Source organism: Monopterus albus, unplaced genomic scaffold (assembly GCF_001952655.1).
Source record: "Monopterus albus unplaced genomic scaffold, M_albus_1.0 scaffold102.1, whole genome shotgun sequence".
NCBI lineage: Eukaryota > Metazoa > Chordata > Actinopteri > Synbranchiformes > Synbranchidae > Monopterus > Monopterus albus.
This window is the reverse complement of record NW_018127982.1, coordinates 689,805-699,578: the sequence shown is the minus strand read 5'-3', so window position 1 is coordinate 699,578 and position 9,774 is coordinate 689,805. Positions and strand designations below refer to the sequence as shown.

General features: G+C 39.4%; 1 protein-coding gene across 1 annotated transcript in view; it reads right to left on the bottom strand.

Annotated features, from left to right (window-relative positions):
• The window catches only part of LOC109965635 (matrix metalloproteinase-17-like), a 164,999-nt gene that overhangs the window by 26,613 nt on the left and 128,612 nt on the right, over window positions 1-9,774 (bottom strand). The window contains exons 5-6 of the mRNA XM_020609821.1: window positions 7,792-7,924; window positions 7,475-7,610 (exon numbers count right to left, since the gene is read on the bottom strand). Coding sequence (XP_020465477.1) covers window positions 7,475-7,610; window positions 7,792-7,924 — 269 coding nt within the window. The remainder of the gene's footprint in view (window positions 1-7,474; window positions 7,611-7,791; window positions 7,925-9,774) is intronic.

Below are 9,774 nucleotides of genomic sequence, written 5' to 3'. Positions count from 1 at the left end.
ATGAGAAAGAGTGAGAAAAAAGGGGCTAAAAAGCAGAAATGCAGACAGTCTCTATATATCTTGGATATTTCTAAAAGCTCCTTGTGGCTTCATCTTCCACAGTTTTAGTCAGAATTACACAGTGCACTGAAAAAAAGAAACACCGGGTCTTTGGATTCACACAAATTATGCTAGTATATGCAACGCAATTCATTCATATCTCCTCTGTTAACATAAAGAAATTTATGTTGGTTTTACACATTATCATTGTGTGGGACCGATGTACACATTACAATCAAGTAAATCCAACAAATCTTTTTTTCCAGTGTGTGTTCTCCATGAGAATGACAACTTCACTAAGTTTCAGTGTTTCTCCAGGCGAATACACTCAGAGGGATCGATGCTCACAGATATATTTCATTTCTTGACAGAGTATAGGATGTCTCCTTTTCCTTACCAAAATATCAAATCAAATCACGTTAAAAAAGTTCCTCATTACAAAAGCTTTCAAAAAATGGCTTCTGTTATAAACTTGCAGGCAGGGCTGTGAGTGAGAGACAGTGAGAGCAGATTATGATGAATATATAATATATATATTACTTTTAAGCAAATATCTATTCATATAGGCTGCCAAGAATGCTGTTAGCTTTAGCTGTCTTCTTCAGATGAAATGGATAATTACACATTAGTGGTGTCTGTCAGACTGCATACAGTCAGAACAAGCCATACATAGCCTGAGAGACAAAACCCTGGGCAGCAAACATCTCCTTAAAGTTTATTGCTGTGAGCACATACTAACATATGGAATATCATGGTTAGATATTAGTGAGTGGTTTAAAGTCTAACTATAAATCTGTAAAAGTGGAAAGGAAAAAAACTCTCAATTTGAAAAGTGAAGAAGGCATGCTCTGTGGGTCCACAGAGAAAGTTCTAACCTACTGGCAGAAACAACAAAAATGCTGATACTGAAAATCCCAGATTATATTCATGGGCACCGTTTAAAATCCTAAATTCATATCTAGGGAAAGCTCCTGTTGGCACAAATACTCTACAATTAAGGTGTGGGTTAGGGTTAGGAAACTAAAAACACATGGCTAAGGTTATGGAAAGATTTTGGTTACAGGTAATAAAACATTAATTACAGGTCCATGATGGAATCTCATGAAAGTTGAACATGCTACATGCCCTCCACCATCACAACATTAACAGCCTTACATTCTGCCTTGCTATATAGGGCACTGCTCCCTGTGCTGGCACTGACTGGAAATCACACAGATGTCCAATGTGAATGCCATTTGTTCTGCTACTGGGCTGATAAATGACAACTTTGCATTAAGAGGTTCACGAAAGTCACAAATCTGCAAAATTACCACATTCACTGTAAATAAAATAAAAAAAAAAAAAACTAATCGCAGACTTTACCTACTTTGAAACCAGAGCAGAAAACAGAGCTCCACAACATTATCCTGCTACAACTCAGACCAGCTTCCTTCCTTCTTACCACTATGAGACTTAACTTGTGTTTGTACTGGGAGCTGTGGGTCCTGACCCCACACTGGTGCACCTCCCTGTTGTCAGTAGGGTTACTGCTGTTAGATGCACCACTATTTGAAGTATTTGGATTCTTCCAGGTTTGAGCTTCTCTTCTCTGAGCATTTCAGACATACCTAAGTGTTACCAACACTTAAAGGCTAAGCAGGTATAGGCAGACCCCTAGTTAGCTGTGGAGGGAGGCAGACGTGAGGGTACAGAGGACCCCAGCAGGTCATGTGGCCTGCTTCACATACATTAAAATGACAGAGCCTGCCTATACCCCTCTGAAATTCCAGCTACTTGAAACAGGGTTTGTTGTAATTGATGTTATGGTGTCTTCACCCCTGTGGATAGTAAATTTATACATTAGAAATGTGAATAAAAATAAGAGTCAAAGCAGGTCCTGATGGGCGACAACTCTATTACCACAGCCGGAGATGCATTCCACTTTTGAGAAATGTTGATCAGCATGTTTGTATTTACCATGAAGTCAGCTGTATCAAACTTTGCCAAATGAGGTGTTTTCCAAATTTTCTGATTACTGATTCATAAACAGCAGGTTTCCAAACAAACTTCTGACACATTTACTGTAGTCAAACATTATTTCAAGTAATGAAGAAGGGTTCCTGATTTCAGCTCTGAATCCGTCTTCACTCAAAGTCAACTACAGGGCACTATTTAGCTCAAATGATGAAAGCGAGTATGGGGAGTAGGGATGAGCAAGAAACAGGTCTGCAACCCATCTTGCCCCCTGCGCCAAAGATTAGGAAAAAGGGATTTAATAACCTTTTAAATTAGTTGAATGGACACAAGGGTGATTAAGGTGGACTTCATTTTCTTGATCTATTGAATTTTCACCTTCATTTGATCAGTAAGAGCAGACTAGGGGTAAATGTACTGTATGCGTGCTGTCTATACTCTCCTATTACATTTCACCTGTTTGACTTTTAATTTCCATGCACTTTCTACAGACCTTTTCTCTGTGGAGTCAGAGTGATGATTCAGATGAATGAGGAAGGGAGAGAGGGAGAGAAACAGATTAAGACAAGTCTAAGACTCTTTTGCTGCCCCTCGCCTTGAGCCTTTCAGCAGGCTCTCACCTCCCGTGATTCTGATTCATGACTTGACATCAAAAGTGATGCAGAAACATACACGCACATCCATCACCTCCTGTGCTCTGCTACCCTCCGTAGCCATAAGCTGATTACCCTGCAAATTGAAAGCTCATATGCCAATGGTGAATGATATGCTTGTATGCATTTGTGGATGTGCACATAGCAGCACAAACATACTCACATGCAAGAAAATATTCTACTGACAGAGACACCAAAAAGTCTTCAAACTTCACTTACACACACGCACACGCACACATCTTGTTAAACCGTTGATGAAAGACATTAAATCAAAAGCTTTGCATGACTCTTGCCTCTTTTCACAAGTCTCTTTTTCCTCTTTTCAGTCTGTGTCTGTCTCTGCCTTCTTCCCTCATTCCGTCTATCATGATTATTGCAGTTGCCAACTCTGAGATGGTGATATAAAGTCCGGAGAAAAATATGATGAGTCCATAATAAGATAACACTCTATAACAACGTTATAGCCATTCTTAAGGATCTACCAAGCAATTTCACAGGTTGGTGGCCTCAAATGGTAGCAGACAGATGAATGCTGAGGACTCAGTAGCCTGGAATTATGCAGTACAATGTCAATAACCTCTTCTGTGTGGGAGAATTTCTTTGTGATGGATTTGTGCATGACCAATAATAGAGGCATCTCTCATACACATGAGGGGAAACTCAGTGTGTACATTTCCCTGATTAGAAAGATTTAAACAAATCTATTGCCCAAGATTCTGAGTGTATTTTGAAAATGTAATGATATCAAATACTGAAGCAATAAATAACAGCAATTCTAGCATCCTGTATGATTTTTTTCCCAGTGAGAATAAACTTAGATTTGTGCGCTAAAAGCTCGTCCATGAGTGACCAAGCTTTGTATGAGTGCATCTGTATGAGAACAAAATATTATCAGCGAGTTAAAGATGAGTCAAAATATCTAAAAGGACGCTTCACGTTTTCGGTGGTAATCACCACCAGTCACTTAAAATTCACTAAATTTAACTGATTACACACTCGGGGGCACTACAGGAACATCTCATTGTAAAACGCTCAGCCCTGACATTTGGGACTTTCTGTCAAAGCTTTCAAGATCAAGGTCAGTGTGTTACATTATGTAGAAATCAAAGTACTTCAGTGTGGTATGCCCAGTTTTATGTTATTACTTTTTATAGCCCCACAGCTACTTGTATGACTATAACATATTGGTACCTTTGGATACAGCTGATATTTTATAGCGCTTACTAACAACTGTGAGATATGGCTAAAATTAGCACCTTGATGGATCCCTGCTTGTGGGGTATGGCTATGGTTACACTTAATACTCTCATTACCAGCCACCTTTGACTTTGAACGTGGCTCTACTCTTTCTAAATAACACTCATTGGGTTTGGAGTGACTGCACCTCATAAAACAATGGCTTTACAATAAGCCTTAGACTATGTTAATATAATAATAATATCCTCCAAAATTTAAAGAGCATGATGCCACATAGACCTACATCCATGATAGATTTTTATGATAATTAGTTTGTGTTGATCGTCTTACATGCTTCTAGTCAGTTCATTTACTTCTCTCTCCTCCATTCAGCTCGCTACATCTATCTGTTTGAGTTATCAGCCGAGGCCGCTAATGACTGCCAGGCTGTCTGCTGTGATAATGGGCTAACAATATGAGATAATGATCTAACAGTGGGCTGTTACACAACTCGGCTGTTAGTGTCTGTAACATACTTGGTGCAGTGTAGTGTATCAGCATGTGTGCAGCAGAAAAATTAAAGGGCAAAAATAAAAGGGCAAGCAGATGTTACAATGGAATTAAGGGCTCAGCCCAGCTTTCCTAAACATAGTCACAACAATCACTTACTTATATTCCTGTTGTGGAAACAAAACATTAGTTGAATTCAAGTCCTAGGATGAAGGCTACTCAGCCTAGCCCCTTATCTTTTATCCCCGTATGAAGTTAGAGACACACTCACCACCCACTCTGCACATTTTCAGAACATTATGATGTGACTGTGTGAACAAGCAGAGGAGAGTGTAAAATGCCAGTCAGTCAGACACGGTCAGTTGTGCCAAGGTGATCTAAACCAGTCTTTCCTTCTTACTCTAAGCCAATATGATATTCAAAGAACCTCTACACAGAGTAATGGTGCTGACCTTTGCTAGATCAGGGACTCCCATAATGAGTCACATTTTAAACACTGCAGGTATTATAAGTCTGTCTCTGTTCTGTTCAAGCAGTAACCCTGATGGGTATGACCTCAGGTGAACCCCTGGAGAATCATAGTACACAAATGAAATGAAAGTGCCAGTTCATTGTTTACCACAGTAATGATTTATGGAGTAGTGAAGGATTTTGAATGCCTGCACATGTTAGCGCTTTGCTATTTCTTACACAGCTCTACATACCTTATCTTTTCTAATTTCTTTTTAATCTATGTGCACCACGTCACCTCATCTATATTATACATTTTTCTGATTCCTTGTTTTTTTTGTTACAGTTTTTTGCTGTCACCCCATTAATGCTCTGTTTTCCCACCACAGTCGGCGATGCCACTCTTGAAATCAACTTTTATCCACTTGTCTTTGGCATGTACACAAATTCCAAAGACTAAAAGAACAATGCAGCACTGTATGACAAGAAGAAGAGTGACACATAACTGAGCTCTGTCGCCATTGTGAGTAGGAGTAGGATTATGTGAGTAGGATCACCTGGTTATATTAACATTACAGTTACCTTATTATGAATCTAATTTTGTACATCATTAACACCTTCCCTTATAACATAAATCCTAGATCAATTTGGGATGTGGGAGGTTTAGTACTGTGTGAAAACCAATCAGAGGTATGATGTTTTGCCAGCATTCCAGTCTTTGTGGAAAGGCTTTAGCATCAAAAGTATCAGATGCACAGCAAAGCCACTGTGATTTGAACTCAATTTAAAGAGCCAAGTAAATGTTTTATGTCTGTTCAGGATTTTATCCTGTGGGTAAGCAATGGTAATCCCTACATCAGAGCAATAAAATGCTAAGTCATTTTGTTGCTATACATTGCCTTCCTGGCTCTACAATAAAATAATCAAACCATATTAATGCATTTGTATGTTTCAACAATATAAATACTCGACTGATGTCAAGGACAGCAAGCTAACATTTAATATGCCTGTCAGATTCCATCCGACTCATTAGCTGTTTTGCACATTATCTCCTTTCTGTCAGTCCTGTTATTCGCCCATGTAATCTAATGAAGCAATGATACCGTGAAGTATTAGATGATAAAAATAATTTTCTAAACCAAGCAGCAAGGACTTCACTATGCAAGTGGTGCACCAGCAGCTGAAAACCCAGGCAGAAAGCACACTCTAAGGATTACAGGGGAGGCCAATCAATGCAGAATATCAGTGCTTTGTTATGGTGCTTTACTGAAAATCTGTACCATATGAAAATCTCTCTGGATCTCAAGGCAGCACATAATCCACGACTGTTCCTGTGCACTGTTCTACAAATCTGAGTGCTCTGAATACAAAGGTGTTTCACTGGACTGAAGACAAGCCTGTCTTTTTTCAGAGTGGAGTGAGCTGACAGGAGCACAGTATATGACTGGCAGCAGTACAAAGAAGAGAAAGAAAGTTGAAGCCCACCGGGGGGGAGGCACTGCATGCATGCCTGGTTGTGTGTGTGTGTGTGTTGTTGGCTTTCCTGATTTCTCAGTTCATCCATGTGTTCATATTCACTATTCACACACAGGCCCACACAGCTAGCTTATGGCAGCTTTGTGTTGAATCATGCCTGGGGCAAGAATCACAGAGTTTGTAAATCAGCACAGATGAACCATATGTTTCACTGCATCCTCTACTGCTATCTAACACAATGCTGAGGTTTCTCAGATGTCAGTGATCACCATATCATTTTATGACAGGAAAACAACAAAACAGCCTCGATGCAACAATCAGGATCACATCAGGAGTCATGTAATTGACTTTATGAACCATTAAATCTATAACACTTGGCATTTACCATACTGTATGTGGCTGACAAGCATGTGGATATCCAATAGAGAACTGGATTATGCATTAAGACGTTTCTATGGTTTGTACTACAATGAATCTGGGTCATCCTCAGAATCCACTGTACTGTAAGTAAGAAATCAGCTTAAGATAAGACGTAAACAGTAGACTACACGGCCAAGGGATGGAAAATGGAAATTAGCTTTAAGACACCTCTGGTCCAGTACATCAAATGGCAACATTTATGTTTAAAAATGTACATAATCTCTCACAAATGAAAGTTTAAAATAAAATAAAAGTGAATTAAACCACTTTATGTCCTGTTAATGGATCTAAATAATATATAACAATCTTTTCATGAACTTTCTTTTAATCACTTGAAGCAACATTTTATTTTATAAATTAGAATGTATGTCCCGAGGAATCTCTGTAGATCCTCTGAGAGGACAGATGTTTTTTGTTGTTTATTAACGGTCTCTCTAATCAGCTTGCCACTTTTACAAAATGCCTTTCCTTTGGGCCACAATTGATCCGAGTGCAAAAGATTTCCAGCTGGAGAAAAAGTCCTCTAATCTAATCTATCAAAGGATGCACAGACAAATGGAAAATGGTGGGATTTCTGACTTACAGCAAAATGCATTGTGCTGATGTGATGTTTAGGAGTGAGCCTGACTGCACAGAAAGAACTGCATTAGGCTCAGATGAACTGATCTGAAAGCTCAAACAGAGATTCAACTAAAGAAACTGTCAAGTCAACTGGATGATTCTTCTTCATCTGTTTCCTGTTGATGTGTATTTTCACTATATCCTTCCATTATAGATAATAGTGTAGCCTACTGTACCTCCAGGATAGATGCCTCTTATTCCATTTGTTCTGAGGAGTGAGGCTTCGTTTCCTGCGGCTCATTGTGGCCTCGGTCTCAGACACATCTGGCAGAGAACATCTGGGTGTTTTCATTAGACCCAGTGTGGCTTGGTCTAAAGAGGAGAGGAGAAAAGAAGAGGGGCTGATGATGTCAGAAAGGTTCTGATTCAACTCTGTGGAAGGTTATAGTTGGTAGTTTTCATGAGTGCGTTGTGTTATTAGTTCTTTCCATACATTTTCCTCCATCCATCCAAAGAACCAACACGCTCCCCTCAAACAAATACAGTCACATACCGAAGACTCCGGTTTCCTTCAGCCCTCCAAACTTCTGCATGGCTTTGATGGCCTTGGTCAAAGCCTCCTTGGTCTGAAGCTGACCAGTCACTGGGTCAGGGGGTGGGAGGTAGCCAAACTTGCTCAACCAGTCCTGGAGGGGAAACAGCAAAGCACAGAGTTCAAGACGCATGCCAGGTATTCAGAGGCCCCCCAAGTACCATGGAGCTGCTGAGAGGGTCTGACACCTGTCCATGATTGCTGAGTGTCTATGTACATTCAAGTTTCATGTTTCCTATGGTTAGTTACGGTAGCCAAGGCGTTATTTCATAGTCTTTGCATGTGTGAGTGTTTACTCCTCTGTGTGTATACTACATGGTTAAAGAGTTAATCATAAATAACCTCTGGTAAGAAGCAAATGTACCCTTTCTCAGTCATTACAATCATTCATATACACATCCTAATGCAGTGTGATTAAATGTTTGGAAACCAGTGCATCATTTCCATACTAAGCAGAGGAGTTTTTAAGTTCTTCTCTTTAAGGTGTGGAAATGATGGATTGCACCTGTGCTGTCGACAAAACTGCAACTCCCTGTTTTTCCACACACTGCTCACAAACTTGGAGCTGGCAATGAATTCAAACCCTGACATTGGAGCTCACAAGCTGTAAAACCTAACAACTCAGTAACATGCTACTAAACCGCTAAATTATGTATATACAGGTATGTGACAGTGTTTAGGTGAAATTGGTTGCACTGTTAAAAGGCTTCACGCAAGTTGTCTGAGTTCAAACAAAGAAATAAATCAAAGATTGCTGGATAAGGTAAACAATAAATTCAAACGCACTTACTGCAAAAGAGCAACATTTCACTCTCAGTAGACTGACAGCTCAAAGACAAATTGGCAATTGCAAGAACAAAGGAGGGGAAAACAGAAGGTTAAACAGTTTACAGGTATCTCAAATTTAATAAGCCAACATAAGATGAGGCTTTACTCCTGGAGTCTGCACACTTGAAATAAGGGATAAGAGAAATAACAGAAATAAATGAGTGCATTGAGGGGGGGAAAACAGACTCTGGCCTGAACACATTCAGTTTCTTCAAATCACTGATTAACAACAACAGGACAGACACAAATGGCTGACTTCTTTAATCACTCATTAACATAAACAGTTAAGCACAGGCACAAGAATATACACAAATACTGTACATACACACACAGAATCAACAAAAGATGATGTCTGATGCCTGTGTATAACTGCTCTGCATCTCAAATGGGGTGTTTTTAAAGCTTCTAATACTACAGTGGTCATTTGCAGCAGTGTTTTGATTGCTGTGCTGGGTTCTGCATAAACTAAGAGTGTGGACTACTTCACTTGTGCTGACATAGTAAAGCAAAGCTAAAGAACATTTTGTAGTTCAACCACTATTTTTAAGCAACAAGAAAACACTATGTAAAGTTCTTTTTATCTTTCTGTAATTTAATGCCATTTATTCAGGAAGAACAGAGTGTGTAAAGAAAAAGGAGAGCAGATGAACAAAGTTTCCAGTCAAAAACCTAATCAAGACCTTAAGGTCATCTAAAAAATATTATGAAGAACTTGAAATGTCTTCTTTGTTTTATTTAAAGTCTTTTACTTCCTTTAATGGGGAGATAGGTCTGAAGAATAATGCTTCAAACTGGTTGAGAGAAAACATTTTGGACAATATTTTTACAAATGCAAGTGCAGGTGACTAGTGACCCGTCAGAACCAGGATCCTAAGTCCAGCACTCCGAATACCAGCTTGCTGAGACAAGGAGGGGGAGGAGGGGTTGCTGGACCCTCAGCTGTATAGGAGAGAGTGAAATCTGAAGAAATACGCAGGTGTATTGATATCTGCGATGGCAGATAAGTGTCAAGTCTACAATACCAAGCATGACACATGTACTGAACGAGGCAAGTGATTTGTCTCATAAGTTAAAAGCTTTTGACGAATTGGATTTGGAGCTGAACACATCTGGAAA